The sequence below is a fragment of the Lethenteron reissneri genome, chromosome 33 (genome assembly GCF_015708825.2).
Source record: "Lethenteron reissneri isolate LAM-NWPU_2019-01 chromosome 33, ASM1570882v1, whole genome shotgun sequence".
NCBI classification, from domain to species: domain Eukaryota; kingdom Metazoa; phylum Chordata; class Hyperoartia; order Petromyzontiformes; family Petromyzontidae; genus Lethenteron; species Lethenteron reissneri.
Genome location: NC_083811.1, coordinates 15,353,932 through 15,374,554, shown reverse-complemented (window position 1 = coordinate 15,374,554; position 20,623 = coordinate 15,353,932). Strand labels below are relative to the sequence as shown.

At 53.0% G+C, this 20,623-nt stretch overlaps 1 protein-coding gene across 5 annotated transcripts in view; it reads right to left on the bottom strand.

The window, feature by feature from the left end:
• The window catches only part of LOC133350384 (transcription factor Sox-5-like), a 278,499-nt gene that overhangs the window by 236,735 nt on the left and 21,141 nt on the right, over positions 1-20,623 (bottom strand). The window contains exon 1 of one of the 5 annotated variants that reach the window (XM_061564712.1): positions 18,648-18,997. The exons of 2 other annotated variants lie outside the window; for them this stretch is intronic. In XM_061564712.1, coding sequence (XP_061420696.1) covers positions 18,648-18,818 — 171 coding nt within the window. In that variant the 5' untranslated portion in view covers positions 18,819-18,997. Of the gene's footprint in view, positions 1-18,647; positions 18,998-20,623 lie in introns of those variants that run through there. 2 more of the 5 variants (XM_061564710.1, XM_061564711.1) reach the window with 2 other exon arrangements.

Genomic DNA, 20,623 nt, shown 5'->3' with positions numbered 1-20,623 from the left:
GTGGGTGAGAGGGAGTGTGAGTGAGTCGGTGGGTGAGTGGGTGAGAGGGAGTGTGAGTGAGTTGGTGGGTGAGAGGGAGTGTGAGTGAGTTGGTGGGTGAGTGGGTGAGAGGGAGTGTGAGTGAGTTGGTGGGTAAGTGGGTGAGAGGGAGTGTGAGTGAGTTGGTGGGTGAGTGGGTGAGAGGGAGTGTGAGTGAGTTGGTGGGTGAGTGGGTGAGAGGGAGTGTGAGTGAGTTGGTGGGTGAGAGGGAGTGTGAGTGAGTTGGTGGGTGAGTGGGTGAGAGGGAGTGTGAGTGAGTTGGTGGGTGAGAGGGAGTGTGAGTGAGTCGGTGGGTGAGTGGGTGAGAGGGAGTGTGAGTGAGTTGGTGGGTGAGAGGGAGTGTGAGTGAGTTGGTGGGTGAGTGGGTGAGAGGGAGTGTGAGTGGGTGAGTGGGTGAGAGGGAGTGTGAGTGAGTTGGTGGGTGAGTGGGTGAGAGGGAGTGTGAGTGAGTTGGTGGGTAAGTGGGTGAGAGGGAGTGTGAGTGAGTTGGTGGGTGAGTGGGTGAGAGGGAGTGTGAGTGAGTTGGTGGGTAAGTGGGTGAGAGGGAGTGTGAGTGAGTTGGTGGGTGAGTGGGTGAGAGGGAGTGTGAGTGAGTTGGTGGGTAAGTGGGTGAGAGGGAGTGTGAGTGAGTTGGTGGGTGAGTGGGTGAGAGGGAGTGTGAGTGAGTTGGTGGGTGAGTGGGTGAGAGGGAGTGTGAGTGAGTTGGTGGGTAAGTGGGTGAGAGGGAGTGTGAGTGAGTTGGTGGGTGAGTGGGTGAGAGGGAGTGTGAGTGAGTTGGTGGGTAAGTGGGTGAGAGGGAGTGTGAGTGAGTTGGTGGGTGAGTGGGTGAGAGGGAGTGTGAGTGAGTTGGTGGGTAAGTGGGTGAGAGGGAGTGTGAGTGAGTTGGTGGGTGAGAGGGAGTGTGAGTGAGTTGGTGGGTGAGTGGGTGAGAGGGAGTGTGAGTGAGTTGGTGGGTGAGAGGGAGTGTGAGTGAGTCGGTGGGTGAGTGGGTGAGAGGGAGTGTGAGTGAGTTGGTGGGTGAGAGGGAGTGTGAGTGAGTTGGTGGGTGAGTGGGTGAGAGGGAGTGTGAGTGAGTTGTGGGTAAGTGGGTGAGAGGGAGTGTGAGTGAGTTGGTGGTGTGAGTGGGTGAGAGGGAGTGTGAGTGAGTTGGTGGGTAAGTGGGTGAGAGGGAGTGTGAGTGAGTTGGTGGGTGAGAGGGAGTGTGAGTGAGTTGGTGGGTGAGTGGGTGAGAGGGAGTGTGAGTGAGTTGGTGGGTGAGAGGGAGTGTGAGTGAGTCGGTGGGTGAGTGGGTGAGAGGAGTGTGAGTGAGTTGGTGGGTGAGAGGGAGTGTGAGTGAGTTGGTGGGTGAGTGGGTGAGAGGGAGTGTGAGTGAGTTGGTGGGTGAGTGGGTGAGAGGGAGTGTGAGTGAGTTGGTGGGTGAGAGGGAGTGTGAGTGAGTTGGTTGGTGGTGAGTGGGTGAGAGGGAGTGTGAGTGAGTTGGTGGGTGAGTGGGTGAGAGGGAGTGTGAGTGAGTTGGTGGGTGAGAGGGAGTGTGAGTGAGTTGGTGGGTGAGTGGGGTGAGAGGGAGTGTGAGTGAGTTGGTGGGTAAGTGGGTGAGAGGGAGTGTGAGTGAGTTGGTGGGTGAGTGGGTGAGTGGGAGTGTGAGTGAGTTGGTGGGTGAGTGGGTGAGAGGGAGTGTGAGTGAGTTGGTGGGTGAGAGGGAGTGTGAGTGAGTTGGTGGGTGAGTGGGTGAGAGGGAGTGTGAGTGAGTTGGTGGGTGAGTGGGTGAGAGGGAGTGTGAGTGAGTTGGTGGGTGAGTGGGTGAGAGGGAGTGTGAGTGAGTTGGTGGGTGAGAGAGAGTGTGAGTTAGTTGGTGGGTGAGTGGGTGGGTGAGTGAGAGGGAGTGTGAGTGAGTTGGTGGGTGAGAGGGAGTGTGAGTGAGTTGGTGGGTGAGTGGGTGGGTGAGAGGGAGTGTGAGTGAGTTGGTGGGTAAGTGGGTGAGAGGGAGTGTCAGTGAGTTGGTGGGTGAGATGGAGTGTGAGTGAGTTGGTGGGTGAGTGGGTGAGAGGGAGTGTGAGTGAGTTGGTGGGTGAGTGGGTGAGAGGGAGTGTGAGTGAGTTGGTGGGTGAGAGGGAGTGTGAGTGAGTTGGTGGGTGAGTGGGTGAGAGGGAGTGTGAGTGAGTTGGTGGGTGAGTGGGTGAGAGGGAGTGTGAGTGAGTTGGTGGGTGAGTGGGTGAGAGGGAGTGTGAGTGAGTTGGTGGGTGTTTGGGTGAGTAAGAGGGAGTGTGAGTGAGTTGGTGGGTAAGTGGGTGAGTGGGTGAGAGGGAGTGTGAGTGAGTTGGTGGGTGAGTGGGTGAGAGGGAGTGTGAGTGAGTTGGTGGGTGAGTGGGTGAGTGGGTGAGAGGGAGTGTGAGTGAGTTGGTGGGTAAGTGGGTGAGTGGGTGAGAGGGAGTGTGAGTGAGTTGGTGGGTGAGTGGGTGAGAGGGAGTGTGAGTGAGTTGGTGGGTGAGTGGGTGAGTGGGTGAGAGGGAGTGTGAGTGAGTTGGTGGGTGAGTGGGTGAGTGGGTGAGAGGGAGTGTGAGTGAGTTGGTGGGTGAGTGGGTGAGAGGGAGTGTGAGTGAGTTGGTGGGTGAGTGGGTGAGAGGGAGTGTGAGTGAGTTGGTGGGTGAGTGGGTGAGAGGGAGTGTGAGTGAGTTGGTGGGTAAGTGGGTGAGAGGGTGAGAAGGAGTGTGAGTGAGTTGGTGGGTAAGTGGGTGAGAGGGAGTGTGAGTGAGTTGGTGGGTGAGTGGGTGGGAGGGTGAGAGGGAGTGTGAGTGAGTTGGTGGGTAAGTGGGTGAGAGGGAGTGTGAGTGAGTTGGTGGGTGAGTGGGTGAGAGGGAGTGTGAGTGAGTTGGTGGGTAAGTGGGTGAGAGGGAGTGTGAGTGAGTTGGTGGGTGAGTGGGTGAGAGGGAGTGTGAGTGAGTTGGTGGGTAAGTGGGTGAGAGGGAGTGTGAGTGAGTTGGTGGGTGAGTGGGTGAGAGGGAGTGTGAGTGAGTTGGTGGGTAAGTGGGTGAGAGGTAGTGTGAGTGAGTTGGTGGGTGAGTGGGTGAGAGGGAGTGTGAGTGAGTTGGTGGGTAAGTGGGTGAGAGGGAGTGTGAGTGAGTTGGTGGGTGAGAGGGAGTGTGAGTGAGTGGTGGGTGAGTGGGTGAGAGGGAGTGTGAGTGAGTTGGTGGGTGAGTGGGTGAGAGGGAGTGTGAGTGAGTTGGTGGGTGAGAGGGAGTGTGAATGAGTCGGTGGGTGAGTGGGTGAGAGGGAGTGTGAGTGAGTTGGTGGGTGAGAGGGAGTGTGAGTGAGTTGGTGGGTGAGTGGGTGAGAGGGAGTGTGAGGTGAGTTGGTGGTGTGAGTGGGTGAGAGGGAGTGTGAGTGAGTTGGTGGGTGAGAGGGAGTGTGAGTGAGTTGGTGGGTGAGTGGGTGAGAGGGAGTGTGAGTGAGTTGGTGGGTGAGTGGGTGAGAGGAGTGTGAGTGAGTTGGTGGGTGAGAGGGAGTGTGAGTGAGTTGGTGGGTGAGTGGGTGAGAGGGAGTGTGAGTGAGTTGGTGGGTAAGTGGGTGAGAGGGAGTGTGAGTGAGTTGGTGGGTGAGTGGGTGAGTGGGAGTGTGAGTGAGTTGGTGGGTGAGTGGATGAGAGGGAGTGTGAGTGAGTTGGTGGGTGAGTGGGTGAGAGGGAGTGTGAGTGAGTTGGTGGGTGAGTGGGTGAGAGGGAGTGTGAGTGAGTTGGTGGGTGAGAGGGAGTGTGAGTGAGTTGGTGGGTGAGTGGGTGGGTGAGTGAGAGGGAGTGTGAGTGAGTTGGTGGGTGAGAGGGAGTGTGAGTGAGTTGGTGGGTGGGTGGGTGGGTGGGTGAGAGGGAGTGTGAGTGAGTTGGTGGGTAAGTGGGTGAGAGGGAGTGTCAGTGAGGTTGGGGTGAGATGGAGTGTGAGTGAGTTGGGGTGAGTGGGTGAGAGGGAGTGTGAGTGAGTTGGTGGGTGAGTGGGTGAGAGGGAGTGTGAGTGAGTTGGTGGGTGAGAGGGAGTGTGAGTGAGTTGGTGGGTGAGTGGGTGAGAGGGAGTGTGAGTGAGTTGGTGGGTGAGTGGGTGAGAGGGAGCGTGAGTGAGTTGGTGGGTGAGTGGGTGAGAGGGAGTGTGAGTGAGTTGGTGGGTGAGTGGGTGAGTAAGAGGGAGTGTGAGTGAGTTGGTGGGTAAGTGGGTGAGTGGGTGAGAGGGAGTGTGAGTGAGTTGGTGGGTGAGTGGGTGAGAGGGAGTGTGAGTGAGTTGGTGGGTGAGTGGGTGAGTGGGTGAGAGGGAGTGTGAGTGAGTTGGTGGGTAAGTGGGTGAGTGGGTGAGAGGGAGTGTGAGTGAGTTGGTGGGTGAGTGGGTGAGAGGGAGTGTGAGTGAGTTGGTGGGTGAGTGGGTGAGTGGGTGAGAGGGAGTGTGAGTGAGTTGGTGGGTGAGTGGGTGAGTGGGTGAGAGGGAGTGTGAGTGAGTTGGTGGGTGAGTGGGTGAGAGGCAGTGTGAGTGAGTTGGTGGGTGAGTGGGTGAGAGGGAGTGTGAGTGAGTTGGTGGGTGAGTGAGTGGGTGGGTGGGTGAGAGGGAGTGTGAGTGAGTTTGTGGGTGAGTGGGTGAGAGGGAGTGTGAGGGAGTTGGTGGGTGAGTGGGTGAGAGGGAGTGTGAGTGAGTTGGTGAGTGAGTGGGTGGATGAGTGAGAGGGAGTGTGAGTGAGTTGGTGGGTGAGTGGGTGAGAGGGAGTGTGAGTGAGTTGGTGGGTGAGTGGGTGAGAGGGAGTGTGAGTGAGTTGGTGGGTGAGTGGGTGAGAGGGAGTGTGAGTGAGTTGGTGGGTGAGTGGGTGAGTGGGTGAGAGGGAGTGTGAGTGAGTTGGTGGGTGAGTGGGTGAGAGGGAGTGTGAGTGAGTTGGTGGGTGAGTGGGTGAGAGGGAGTGTGAGTGAGTTGGTGGGTGAGTGGGTGAGTGGGTGCTCATTAAAGCATCATCGAGGTATTGGTGCTCATCTGCTGCTCTTAGTCGGGGTGGAAATTCCACATTCCTATGGCGGGGGCTGGGTAATTCCATGCATGGGACAAACGCCGTTCACTTACCCACAAACAGGGTGCCAATTGTATTGACCCCACGAAGAATGATGGGCTGAGTAATTCCCAGCCGGGATTAAAACTCTCAACCTTCCGATTGCGAGCCGCCCGTTCTACCGCCGAGCCACCGGCTGGTACTAATTGCTTGGTGAATAACGTTGAACTCTGCGATAATCTTTTCAAATGGGTCAGCGAGTGGTCATATTTTTTTGTGGATGTGGGTTTTGGTTTACGAAAAGAATAACCGCATCCAAGAAGTGGACACATCTGCCCTCAATGACCGTTTATTGTACGGCAGACTTGGCAAAAGCGCACACGAAACTCAAATGAATGCTTAAACATTTGGAATTAATTTGGGGTAATCTTGGATGTTTTTATTTATTATTATTTTGGACCCACGACACCAGAACGGCACCACGAGGAAGCTTCCCTCCACAGCGAGCCTCGCCACGCACGGCATTCTCGGGGAGAGGTGCGATGCACAGAGCAAACACTTCTCCCGCTCGACACGGCGCGCCATTGGGCCGTGCAGGGGAGGCACGCTGCACCCTCGTCACTGTGCAGCACAGAGGTCTCAGGTGGCTTCGTGCCCTCCTCAATCTTCGCCCTTACAGACGCGAACTGAGCTACACTTCTCGCCACGCAGCAGCTGCACCAGTCGCAGCACTAGCAGCAGCAGCACTAGTAGCAGCAGCACCAGCAGCACGAGCAGCAGCACTAGCAGCAGTATCAGCAACAGCAGCACTAGTAGCAGCAGCACGAGCAGCAGCAGCAGCACGAGCAGCAACAGCACTAGCAGCACTAGTAGCAGCAGCACTAGCAGCACTAGTAGCAGCAGCACCAGCAGCAGTATCAGCACTAGCAGCAGCAGTATCAGTATCAGCAGCACTAGCAGCAGCAGCCGCGTCACTCGAGACGCGGCTGGGCGAGGGGCCACGCGTCCGTCGCCAGTCACCCCCCGGCAGCGCCGTGCGGAGACGGCGGCTGGCGTCCACGCCGCAGCCCGTCGGGGAAGGCGCGCGCCGCGACTCAATCGGCGCCGTTTAGCGGACGACATCGCCACGTGCGTCGTCTCATCGACCCGGGTGGGGGGGAGGTGCGCCCCCCCCCCACCCAATCCCCCCCCACCCAATCCCCCCCCCCCCCCGCCGCGTCCCCACCTCGCAGCGGCGAGCATCACGAGACGGGGGGGGGGGGGTGCGCACGCTGCCGTTGACGCAGGGAAGCCTCGCTGAGTCTCAAGACTCGTTGTCAGGAGCGTCCTGTCAAGTGTTTGCAGCAGTAGCCGATGTTGCTGCTGTGTGACGCCGAGGTGAGTGATTTGTAAAGTCATTTTCAGCATTGGGATTTTTGGTCAACATCAGTTATGTTCATAATAAAATTGTTTTGTTGGTTAGATCTCGTAAATATGAATGTGTCGTTAACCCACCACCACCCGACACAGCCAACTAGTAAGGTTTGTCACGGTGTGTTGGATGATGCAATTACAACTTGCATCATCAGACAATGTTGGCAGGATTGTGCTGAAGTAGCAACGAATTGGCACGTTTTGTTTACGTGACAAACCTTACTAATGGGCAGTGTCGGGTGGTGATGGGTTAACGACACATTTGTATTTACTCGGTCTAACCAAAAACATCCTTTATTATTAATATCATTGGTCGCAAAAGGCTGCGTGCTAAATTGGTCCGTTACATTTCATCGGATTTTGTTTTGCTGTCGGAGAAAACCAGAGAACCCCGAGGAAGCCCACCCAGAACAAGGGAGAGAACTCCACGCACATTGTTTGGTGATGCTGCGTTGGCAGTAGTGCAAAAGCACAAAAACCACTCGTCACGTTCGTATCAATAACATTGCCATAAAACATCGACGTTTCGGGCAATGGTCCTTCCGCATATATATATTTCATATTTATGTTCAGTGACTTGCTTAACTTTTCTCTATCTTACTCCAATATCCTTTATTATATTGTTTTGATATCTATGAAAAAGAGTGTCGCAGCTTCATCAGATTCCTCCTCCAGGATAAATGCTGATTCTGATTCTCACAGCACGACTCGGATGCCTTTCCACGCAGAAAGACACTCGAGTGGAGAATTTGAAGGCAGGCGGCGTCTTGCTGTGATGCACACGCGCTATCGCGACACCATCAGAGCACGCCACGCTCACACACACCAGCCCCAGCGTACGACTCATCACAGATCCCCCGTATAGCCATGAACAGACTGTTGGAGCCAGTGTTGTTAGCGAGTAGCACCTGTGAAGGCCGACATGCCACTCGAGGTGGGTGGCCAACAACACGCCCGGCCGCCTTTGTCTTCCGATTTGCGATTGATTACACACCGCGCCAGGTACTCATTTGATGCCGAGTCAACCTAGGAGAGGCCCAGCACCGGTTCGGATTATCGTCACTGGTGTTGATGTTCGTGCGCGGGATTCGAACTCGGGTGGCCCGGGTTCGTGAACAAGTGTCACGCACGCTCGTGCAGCACCCCGCTCACCGCTCCCTCTCCCACCGCGTCCCCTGCACCGAGAGCGAGCAGAGCTCCGCGCCGAGCACTGCCTTAAAGTCGCCCTGGCAGGCGGGAGGCGGCGGTGTGTTCACACCGGGCTACTCGCATTGAATGGACAATTGATGGTTTCCACGTGATTACCCAGAGTAGGGGAAGCAAGCCCCGGCGCAGCACAAAGCATCGATGACCCACGCGGGCCACGCCGAACGTCAATAAAGCCATGATCTGATGAAACTAACAAGGCGGCCTGCGCCCAACCCTCCCTCACTCCGTGGCTGTACCCATTTGACAGACGGAGTTTCTTCTTCTTCTTCATTTTGTTCCCCGCACAGAACAACTTCATCACGGTTGCTCTCAATTCGCCACGGAGGCAGTGAAACGCACCTGCGAGTCCAGGGGACGGCAGCATCTCGTGGCGCGGCGAGCCGGTGCCTCCGACGCCTTCTCGATCCCAGCCCACGACTTCCCCCCCTCCCCCTCCAGCTCGCGCGCTGCCTCTCTCAGTTCGGGTGACATTGCAAAGAGGAGCGACAAAGAGATTCGCAGGATGTTCTAAAGACGACGAAGACATCACGGAGGAGGCCGCGACACGAATATCTCTTCTCGCTCCTATGGGAGGGGGAGCGGTGGCGGAGCCGGTTGGCGCGTCACGCTACGAGCCCGGCGAGCCGGGTTCGATTCAACCTCATGGTCAACACCGGTGACGATTATCTGAACCGATCCTGGGCCTCCCCTAGGTCGACTCAGCCTCAAATGAGTACCTGGTGCGGTGTGTAAACATTTCCACTTGGGAGACAAAGGCGACCAGGCGTGGTGCATTCAACTTACGAGAGGCCTAAAAGCAATTACAACGCATTCTAAATAATGTGGGACATCGTGACCTGGTAAGACCAAACCCAGACATTTCTCAGGCATCCGTAGTCTATCAGAACGGTGCAGTTCAACACAATTCAATTCCTACCACCTGAACCCAGCTGCCTATTCCCAGACAAGTGACAACGATAGTGAGTGGGTGAATTACTATGTGATATTGGCAAATGAATAATTGGGTGAGTGGGTGATGGAGTGGATGAGTGAGTGGGTAAGTGAGGGTCGCCACCTTTTCCACAGCAGACCAAAACCAAATATATTTCTCAGTCAGCTGAAATCTATAAACAGTATGCAGGATACTGTGATAAAGTTCAACACATTACCACCAGATCTTGTAAAAAAAACAAATCATAGTAACAGTAGTTTTGCAAAAATAAAGCGATGATTAAGAAATGTGAGCTAAACTCATACGGATACAAAACCAAAATATATTGAACTTATTTAACGTTGGACGAAAAGTTAACTTAATGTGGTTACAAAAAACAATGTTTTAATCTCAGCTGTTATTTTTTTTTCCCATGGAAAAGCCACAGCCAATTAGGTGGACAGCTGACGCTTCCATTACCAGGTACGTACAGCAAAATCTCCTGGCGTCTTCAAACGCATCTTCATTCACACTCCTCCTACTCCCCCACACTCCCACCCCTCACTCCTCGCATCCCCTCAAACTCCCCCCCCCCCCACTCCGCCCACCCCTACCCTGCTCCCACTTCTTCGACACGCCCCACCCCACTCCTTCCAACCCCCCCCCCCAGTCCTTCCACCCCCACAACCCTCCAAACCCCCCCCTCTCTTTCCACGCCCCACTCCTCCCACCCCCCACACCCCCCCTACTCCTCCCACCCTCCACACTCCCCCCTACTCCTCCCACCCTCCACACCCCCTCAACTCCCCCACACGCATCCCACTCCTCCCGCCCCCATACACCCCCCCCACCACTCTTCCCAACCCCCCACTTCTTCCACCTCCCCCCACCCCCCACACTCCTCCCACCCATCTCTCCCTGCCCCCCAACTTCTCGGTACCACAATAGGGACCTAACGTGGAGCTTACTCCCGGCTGGGCTTCGACTAAACCACACAAAACGAACGTTCCACATTCTAAACACACACAAGCGTTCCACACGGGCAAGCATTCACGAACACACAAATACAACTATTCCCCCCCTGTGCTGATGTTTACACACCACACCCGGTACAAATTCGAGGCCGAGTCGATCTAGGAGAGGTCCAGTATCAGTTCAAATATTCGTCACCGATGCTGCCCTTGATACATTGTGAGAGGCGCCTTATTAAGTGCACGTGACTACGATGAACGGGAATCGAAATCGGGTCGACGTGTTCGTAGCACAGTGCGCTAACCACGGTGCCACCGCTCCCCACACAATGACGCACCCGCGCGCACTGGTGCACCCAATACGTACACCCACGTGTATATTCCAGACTGAAGGATTACGCAGACATATCTCTATTATGTATATCCAACCATGTCCGTCCAATGCACGCTGAGCTGCATTGGCTTCCGGTTGCCGAACGAATACATTATAAGATCGCACTCGTTACACACCAAGTGCTTGCCACAAATGAGCCGCAATACCTTGCTGATCTCGTAAAGGAGCATAAATCATCACGCGACCTCGGGTCATCCTCGCAGCGGCTTTTGGCTCGCCATCGAGCAAAGACGGTCACTGCATCGCGTGCTTTCAGATGCGCTTCTGCAGCCATCTGGAACGCTCTTCCGATATTATGAAACAACTGGAGCTATGCACCTTTAAATCTCGATTGAAATCTTATTATTTAAAACAGATTTTTGTGTTTAGTTTGATGCCCTTCCCCCGCACCTCTTGCACAGTTAGATACGTACGGTGCGAAATAAGTTCAACATACACACATCGTGCATAAAGGAAGCCAATTGTATTGGAACTTTGAAGTTCTCTATGTAATACAATAAGTCTAAGTGATGTGCTGCTCTAAAGAGCATTGAGGTCTTGGTGCTCATCTCCTGATTACAGCCCTGAAGAGGCAGTGGTTGAAGTTCCATATTCATATGGCAGGGGTTGAGTATGTCCATAGAACCACTGTTGAATTCCGAGCAAAATAGTACCAATGTTACAGACACCAGAGGGATGAAGGGCTGAGTCAACCCCCAACCAGGATGTGAACTCGCAACCTTCCGCTCGCTCTACCAATGAGCCACCTGGCCAGTAAACATGGAATGTTGGGCCAAAGTTCATCCAACGGTTCCAACTAGACGCCAACCTTCACCCAACGTTGACGTGTTTCTGGACGACTGGATTTCGTCCGTTCGTCTCTCAATCCGCTTGCCCTGGTTAGGGTCGCGGCGGCAGCGTGTTGAGTAGGACAGTCCCGACCTCCCTTTCCCTGGCGACAGACTCCAGCTCTTCCTGGGGAATTCCCAGGCGTTCCCAGGCGTTCCCAGGCGTTCCCCAGGCGTTCCCCAGGCGTTCCCCAGGCGTCCCCAGGCGTCCCCGGGCCAGCCGAGCGACAAAGTCCCGCCAGCGTGTCCTGGGCCGGCCCCGGGGTCTTCGCGCAGTAGTGGCTGTATTTAATACGCATATCTTATTTTTGAAACTAATGATAGAATATTACATTTCGGCATTAAGTTTAAGGCTCCTGTTTTGTGAAATGCAATGCATACGTGAAGAAATGGTGTCTGCTTCTCTCATTGTGTATTTGCCATTGTTTACATTGTTTCGCTATTAAATTGACAAATGTTAATTCCAGCAGACATTTGTACATGTCTGAAAATAATGGAGCCAGCCCGCTTTGAGGACGGTTCATTTGAGCACACACACAGGGCCCGGTACACACAACCTCACTCGAAATCTGCATTTTAAACACAATTTGTGCTTTAACGCGGTCCCGATTCACAGTCTGGGAGGGAGACATCTGCCAACACCCACGCTCCATTGCAATAGACGGGGGCAAACATTTAAGATACTCTTTAAAATGAAAAACATCATCCTTTGACCTGCTGTTTTGAATAACAGAGAGCTTAGTCCGTATTGTGCACGGCGCGAGGGCCTTACCGTTACCGCCTTAGGGGAAGGACAACATGGCATTCTCACGTGGAAGGTCACGTCCACTGTGCACGCCCTGGGCAAGGCTTGTTGTGTGCAGCGCCCGACGCTAAGCCAGCCGATTGTGTAAGAACGCGGGTAAAAAAAAAACTCGCGCGGCAGATTACGAGGCCGTGGCACAAGGGGGTGCTGGTGGCTGGAGGGGCGCTCGGGGGAAGTCGCCGCCGCCGCCGATTCCTCTCACTGTCGCCCCGTCGAGCCGGGCGGGACCCCTACGAGGACTCTGGAAGTTGCGCGTCTGAAAGCCACCCCGCGCTGGAGAGATCCTTCTTGTGCGTCGCACGAACAGTGGATCGCGCGTCTCGGAGCAGAGCGCGAATGAACGACAGTGTCCCCGCTTGTGTCTTAACGCGTGGCCTATCCCCTTGCGGACACAGACGCCTCCCTCTGCAATCAAACAGCAGCCCGGCAGCTGCTGCCGTGGGGGCAGCTGCTCCGCTGGCCAACTTTGCGAACCCCTGTGAACTCACTCGACGAATGTGACCGCCGCAAAGGCCATTCGGATGCGATGTCGTCACGCTGTCAACGAGCAGCTGCTGTTCACAGCGCCGATGCCACTCCGCACGCATCACTCAGCATATCCACGACGCCCACGGAAACTATGGTAACCGATATTGGGAAGAGACGGAGGAGTCTCTTTATCTCTTGCCAACTTCTCGTCAGCATCTTTCAGCCGAGCGCCTGCAGAAATCTCCACCACTTCTCACTGAAAGTCACTGCCCGCCACGGCACCAAGGAGGTACAGTCACCTGGCCGCTGGTGCGACACCTCGACTTCCCACTTTGTCTAAGCTACACGTAACACAATCCATTCTCCGCATGCATCCATCCAGAGCCTCCATGTCTCAGGAATTATAAAAACTGAATTCGCATTAACATTCCTCACATTGGGACTGAACGCAAGGGATCTGTCGGGGGATACTTTTTTTCGTTTGCACCGGGAGGGTCGGCCGGTGGGGTCCGATGTCGGGCGTTTGCTCGGCACCTCGCCTTGAGCCCCGGGCTGTCTACCCCGCAGGTGCAGGCAGACGGGGGGGGGGGGCAGTGCTGGCGAGGTGGGGGATCCGGCCGTTCTCGCATCCCAGCCTCGGCAAGATTCACTTCAAGCGGAATAATAAAAAATGCACGACTCGTTTTAATGAGTTTCTCTCCTCGCCGTTATCCTTTACCGCTGTGCTTGTGCAACCCTCGTGAGGTAAGAATCGAAACGATTTACAAAACGAATGCAGTTCAGCGGCTCTCATCTGACTGACAAAACACATATCTTGCCTGCATCCTCCATTCACAACCGTTTGATAAGATAATCCACGTGTAACACCCCCCCCCCCCCGACATTGTGAAGATTCACCATCACAATGTTTACACAGTTAAAAGGCTGAAGATAATTTTCCTCACAATTCCACGTATTCACGTAGATGCTTCACAATTCAAATGCCGCCGTAGTGCCCCGCGTTCAGCTGCGGACGTGGGGCGTGAACGATGCGCTGTAGATCAGCTGCGGACAAATGGCACTCACAAACGCGCCCGTGACGTGAGGTCATATGATCATGATATTGAACTCGTGTGTGTGCACTGGCACAGCCAGGCAAAATAGAACCTCATGTTCTATAAATACAGAGTTGTAAAAGTGCCCTTCCCATGCCGTCGAGTGAACTCCAAACACAGTTCATTGTGTACGTCCTATTTATGACTCATAGGCTCGCAATATCATCATCATCACCACCACACTTTGTATCATTATTAATTGGCCACAGCATCGGACACAATGAGGACACAGCTTCGTGCCTTCCTCAAATCTCCGTCTGGCTTCTAAAACCCCCCTCTTATAGAACAGCAGCTTCGCCAGCTACCCAGGCGCTCACCGTGGGTAGCGGCATGCCCTCTGCCACCAATCAGGTGATCATTGTTCTTCTCGACTCATTCCCCCAGCCCCATCGGATGCCCCGTTTACAAACAGACAATCTCTCCTCCGTGGCTTTCTTTAACACAGGGCCCACGTCTCATCTCTCCTCCTCTCTCTCTCGAGCCAGAGAACTGAGGTGTGCCGCCCCGGGCGCGGCGTTTGCCACGTGTCCCCACCCTGTTCACGGGGTACAGCACAAACCCCCTTGACCCGAGCTCTGGCCAATACCATGACGGTAGCTGTCATGAAAGAGGCCCAGAATTATCAGATAATTCAATGGCAATGTACTAATACAGTCTGTTCTCCTATCACGCTGCATCTTGTTTTCATAACGTGAATTGGACATAACGCGATGAATGTATTAGGGAACACATTTTTATAACGCGGATGCGAATTGCATATAACGCGTTTGAGTGAACGGAACTACGTCGCGTGAGTAGAGATAAGCGGTTGTACTGCTGCCTCGGCGCAGCATCACGCAAGGCATCGGGATGCTGCTGGATGCTTCTGGATGCTACCCACGTGCCTCAGTCTTTATTCGGCCTGCGTACGCATCTCACGTGTTATTGCGGACTGTGCTTTACCCTATATGATATATTATAACGCGATGTTTCCATGACTCTGTGTTCTTCGGGAACGCAACGACAGGTTGATAGAACAGACAGTCCTCCCAATATAAAATGTGTCCATTGTGATAACTCATGTGTAAACATCATGGGCTGATGCCTCAAAGAAGACCGTGGGTTGGAGTTGGACCTTCTTCAAAACAAAAGAATACGTCCCAAGGTTACGGATTACTGACCCTGAATAAAAACAGAGCCAACATCGTACTGCACAGGTCAGGTACGCTCTCTTTCTGTGTAGTGTCCATGGGGGTCCCCAGACGTATACCATACGTTCATGCATTTCGTACAGAAACATTGCACTTCCAAGGATCCTCGTGAACATCAGCGGTGTCGAACGACCGGAACACAACGCAAACACCCGCGCCACCACCCCTATCATCCTCGCACTCTCCTCCCAAATCATCGCCGGTCTACGGACTCAAGATCGCGGCGCTCTTAAGGCTTCAACATCTCCTGGCCGTCCACCAGCCTCCTCGAAGCGCGCGCAAGCCCTCACGTCAAGGCGCCACGCACGCCAGCGCCTCCCTCGCATCCCTCAACTCGCCCGTTGCCCCTGAATCGAGGCGGTTCGTGGCGCAGCGCCGCCGCTCCAGTGGCCACCGTGGCGGGTTCGCATACCAGCAATCCCGCGGGGGGAGCGGTGGTGCAGCGGTCGGCGCGCTGCAACTCCCGATGATTTTGATGACAATGTAAATGTTTAAAGCGCCCTTAAAATCTAAACGTTCGAACCCGGCCACCAACGCCAGTGAAGATTGTCCGAGCCGTTCCTGGGCCTCCCCTCGGTTCGACTCAGCCTCATACGAGTACCCGGTGCGGCGTGTATTAAACATAGCCACTGGGGAGACAAAGGCAGCCGAGCGTGTGCCGTGCCGGCCTTCATAGGTGCTACTCGCTAACAGCACTTGCCCCAATAATATGTTAAGGCTACACGGGGGATTCTCGTCTTTCGTGTACTGGTCATGTTTTAAATAATTCTATTTTATCGGTTACCGATTCCGAAAGTCCGTCCGTGAATCGGTAATCGTTTGCATGATGGAATCTGACCAGGGTGCAGGAGGTGGGGCTGTACCCACACTTTACCGCACCACACGCAACCCGCCGATCCGGCGACTTCGTGTGACATTTAATCACCCAGGCGCGCTGCCCTTGGGCGGGCTTGGAGAGAGCTGCCCCACTGTGCAGACGGAACCTCGCCTGTGGCGAGCTCCAAGGGCAGTCGGCCTCACCGCCAAAGGGACAAAGATTCCCCGTGTGACCTCGTGGGGAGCGGTGGCGCAGCGGTTAGCGCTACGCTGCGTGCTGTACTCCGAACCCTGCGTACCCGAGTTCGATTCCCGCTCACGGCCAACGCCGGTGATGATTATCTGAACCGGTCCCGGGCCTCCCATAGCCTCAAATGAGTACGTGGTGTGGTGTGTGAACATCGCCACTGGGGGAGACAAAGGCAGTCGGGCGTGGTGCTGGCCACCCGCCCCCTCGTATACCGTGCCGGCCTACAGAGGTTGCTACTCGCTAACAGCGCTTGCCCCGACAGTCTGGGCCCCACCATCAAAGACAAAGCTCCCCCGTGTAGCCTTAACAGAATGTTGGGGCAAGTGCTGTTAGCGAGTAGCAGCACCTATGAAAGCCGGCACGGCACACGAGGGGGTGGGTGGCCAACACTACCCCCGGCCGCCTTTGTCTCCCAGTGGCGATGTTTACTGCACACCGCACCAAGTACTCATTTGAGGCTGAGTCTCTAATGAGTACACACGCACCCCAGGGCAGTATAGAAGGTAGAACGGGCTTCTTTGTCTGTGTGGAAAACCGGTAACCGGTTTCCTTTCTGTATTTTTATTTCCCTTTCCCATTGCGGTTACCGCGAGCGATGAAGCACGATTGGCTACGTACGGTGCGAAAGAAGTTCAACATACATCGAGTACTAACGGCGAAGAATAGATCTGTTGCAAAAACCCGAGTGCTGGTACTGTAAACAATAAAGTTACAACATCCCCCGTACAAGCCATTAAACAGACTGTTGGGGCAGGTGCTGTTAGCGAGCGCCTATCAAGGGCAGCACAGTAACCACGCCCGACCGCCTTTGTCTCTCCCGCACCGATAGATTTAACTCACCGCACCAAGTATCGCCTGGCACAGTACTCATTTGTGTCTGAGTCGACCTAAGAGATGCCCACGAACGGTTCAAATATTGGGAAATCGAACTCTGGTGGCCGGGTTCGTATCACAGTGCGCTAACCACCGCACCACCGCTCCCCATAAACTCGCGTTAAATTGGGCACAGAATCTCCAGCAGCGCTGTGCCGTCGCGTGTGGTATTTACTGCTACGTTTAATGATTTAGCGAGTTACTTCATATGTTGTCGATAATTATCGAGGATGTATTAAGTAAGTTTATTAAATGTGTTGTCGCCTTTTGAACCTATATACAGGGTGTTCAAAAAAAACGATGTTAACACTCACATGGGACTATCGTTTTTAATGGGAAAAGAACGGATAATACCCTCTAACGTGATAACAAATGCATGTTAATAGCTCAAAAAGTCAGAGTCTCCACTTGTTCGCCATCATTGTCAACGCGTGCCTGGAATCTTCTCTAGGTGGTCTCCAGCGCCCGGAGGCACATCTTGTGGTAATGTTGGAAATTCTCGGAAGTGTTAACATATTTCTGAAGCGCCCTGTATAAAACACAAAAATAGGCTACAAATATTCATGCCATCGCTACGTGGAGCGGAGACGAGAGAGGTGCAGGCCCGAGACAAGGCAGCGCGCACGCCACTAAGAGCCCTCTTGGAAAACAAACAGCGAATGCAACTTCACGTGAAATATCGCTGCAGTAATGCGCTAAAGTCACACGTGTACGAGGAACGGATGTCACCAACGGTGCATTAAACAAACCCGTGTTTACAGCAAGCCCTACCTTAACCTAGAAGACGAGTAATGCGCTCTCACAATCGTTTAAGGGTTTTTGTGATAAAGCAACGACAGTGAAACATCTTCACAAGTGAAAATAAGCAAATAGCATTGCCAGTAAGCGTACATATGACTCGAAACACGGAGAATGACGATGGTAATTGACGGGGTGTGATGCGAGAGACGGTGTTAATAGGGCCTTACCAAACTAATTTATAAACACTCGTGCTCACACATCTGTGCGACGATTTTGGACAAAGATAGGAGTTTAAAATCTATCTTTTTTAGAAGAATTTGTAAATTAATTCCATAAGATATAAGTGTTGAACACAAAATAATGTTTCTTAAGTTGTGAGATATTTCACGTCGCAGATGCTAACAATTAGCTCGTGGCCTGAGTAATTTTGGTTATAGTTACAATGATACAGATTTTTATTAATCCTTAAATAAAAAAAATATTTACTTGTTTTGTAAGTTTCCGAACTTGAATTACTAATATTAAACAGTGTAACTAAAAATTGTAAAAAAAAAAAAGCTTGCTTTTCAACATTCCTGCGATTTGCTGATAAACCAAAATTGGTTCTCACAGCTGCCCACGACGTGACACCTTGAGTTGATTGGCTCTGTCGGGTGGTGGAGGGTTATTGTAACAAAGAAAAATCGACATCTATACCTCAACGAACTCACCCAAAAGAGAACAAATTACGAATAGTCTTGGTTATGAAAGTACGCATAACACGCATCGATGGAAATCAACGGGTAGCAGTGAATTATGCAAACTACCTGAATGATATTCATTTAATACGTTACTCCACTTGGTTCTGAAATAAATTAAAAGTTACGGCTAAATTTGCGCAATTAGACGGCATCTGCTATAGGTGTGACCTGAGCTGTGTTGAATGGGAAACGGTGGAATCGCCACGCACTAAAGGCCTCGGTTGTTTCTGGCTACGCGAAACACATCGACACATCAGCGCAGGCACGCATTATGCAAGCGGGGTTCTCTATATGCTACGTTTATTTAACATTCAGTACATTTTAATTTTGTAATGGGGGGGGGGGGGATAGAACATAATGCTTGGTTTTATAAACCCGGACAATGCGTGCCTATTATTTTCATTTCCAATGAGCTCTGAAGGCTGTGTTCAAAATAAGCCATATAAAAATACACAAGGATAAAATTAACTAAAAGGCAGTATACTTTGCTACGATTGCAATATTATTATTATTATCAAATACTGTACATGTAATAACAATTTGGTAACAAATCATCATAGGAGAAACTCACAACACGACAATCTGATGGCAAATTTTAGGACATTTACCAATAGTACGGCATTTACAAACCGTCACGCTCTCAGAAATATTCACCAAAAAGACAATGTGATTTTTCACTGTTCACCAGTGCTTTGGCTTTCACCAGAATAAAATTGGAAATTGCAAATTTGAACAAATAAATTAAGGGTCACTACAACATTTCGGGGATTTCCACGATTAACGATGAACGATGAACGTTCAACCCTTTTGTCCGAACACCGAGAGACGCGAACGCCACGGCCGGGCGTCCCCATTCGGGCGTCGTGCCCGGCTGGACGGCGGAGCGGCTTCCACCCTCACCTGCCGGGGACTCGTGACGGTCACAATCGCGGCGCTGCCCAGAGCCGTTCCCGCTCGGCGCTCACGCGCAGCGACCATCAGACCGGCCTCTCGGTCTCTTGGCTCCACATTAAGTTCGAACGAGAATGCCTCCAGCACGTTCACACGAGGTGCCAACGTGTCCCACTGCATCGTGACAACCGGGCGACGTGGTCACGCGTCAAGACGTGCGCCGAGATGGACGCGAAAAGCCAACGGGCGCCGCCGCATTGCTTATTGTTATTGCTAGCGTGCCCGCAGCGAGATGAATTACGCCTATTAAGTCACACTCGCACCTACACCTCATCCGATGTCCCACAAAATAGGGCCCAAAGAATGGCTCACTGTGGAAATAGTGCGCATGCTTCACGCGCCCCGCAACTATTAAAGTATTCAATTGACCGCTCGCCGTGAAAAACAATCTCGGCACTGAAGGGGGTTTGTGGCACGGACCGCCCGCGCCTGTTAGCGCCACGCTGTATCGCGTGAAAATGTTTGCCCATTGCCTCGTGCGCAAACACGGGGCTGGGACGTAGCCCTTGCACAATCGGGCGCGCACAGCTTCCACTCTGTGCGGGCCGCCCTTGTGCGGAACAAGCGTGAATGGACACAAGACAGCAAAGAGCCGCGGACTCGCAGAGGAGCGCGCGGGCAATAATTTTGCATTTTCTCGTGCGAAGCTGTGGGTGTTGCGGGGACTGAAACACAAGAAGTGGTCAATAGAAATTAACGCTCCGCGAGACTGTGCTTCTGCTAAGGTAAATAGCAAAAAAACATTATTTTATTACATTTTTTATTAGCGCAGACAAACAGGCCCTTGTGTATTGTGCATTTGAAGAACAAGACTCAGCCTTATAAAACTTTTTCTTGCACTTTTCCAAAGCTCAGTGCAATGCTTTATGACAAATTTATAATCTCTGGACTGAACAGTGCTCAAATTTAAGATCAGCCAAGTCAACAAGCAGCTCTTTTTTCAGCGAAACATTATTTTTTCTTGTGCTAACAGAGGGCTCTGAATGTCCGCTGTCAGAGTCCGTGTTGATTTTGGCCCGACACCCAAGCCCAGTCCCGCCTGTGCTCATTATCATCCGAGTATGTAATAACACAAGAGCGGCGCGACACAGAGTGCCGCTCTGTTGTGTGATATAATCTGGCTGTTGTTCCCGTCAGCCCGCGCACAATCCGGCACTTGTCGGCCCGAAATGAAATACCTTAACACCCAGCCTATAGACAGGAAGTGAGCAGTCTGGCTGGACTTAGGAGCGGTTTGTTCCCTGCCCGGCCCTGCTCCGAGCCCCCATGCCTCCGTCGTGCCACACAACTCCCCATTCTCTTGCTGCTATGTTACACCGCTCGCCAGCAGCGTGCGGTGGTGGCCTCCGTCGCCCGATAAAGCGCCGAGGATGCGGTGAAGTGCGGCCTTACCTCACATAAAAAAAAAATCTGCTGTTATAAAAGTCAACTCTTTAACGGCTGTGGCGGTGTTAATATTGTGTCGCCGACGTGACTTCGCTGGCAGGGTTGCTATCGGCCCGTACAAATGGGGAGGCTCGGCTACATGGCGCTGCGCTCTCCCGTCGCCCCACGCTATCTTTAGAACAAGTTTCGAGCTCGGTTGCTGCATCAGCACTTTCTAGAGGTGCACCAGCCTGGAAGAGTCCCGTGGATCTGCCCTCCAGCGAAGGAGACCTGTGCCCACCGTTTATTTTTATTTATTTATTTCGTCGCGTACTTTAAACCTCGTAAGGGTGCCTCCGCGACGAGACTTACAAAGGCTCGAGTGCAAAGTGTTGTTTTGCTACGTTTTGTAAGTGTCGAGGTGTCGAATTATCCGATGCGAGACCATCCAGTTGCTGCGTACTTGGCAAGCTGTTTTATTACAAACTGTGGCATTGAGGCTAAAGGAATCACATGCCTCACTTCTCTTTATAAACCTTTGAGCCTGATTTAATTTAGGA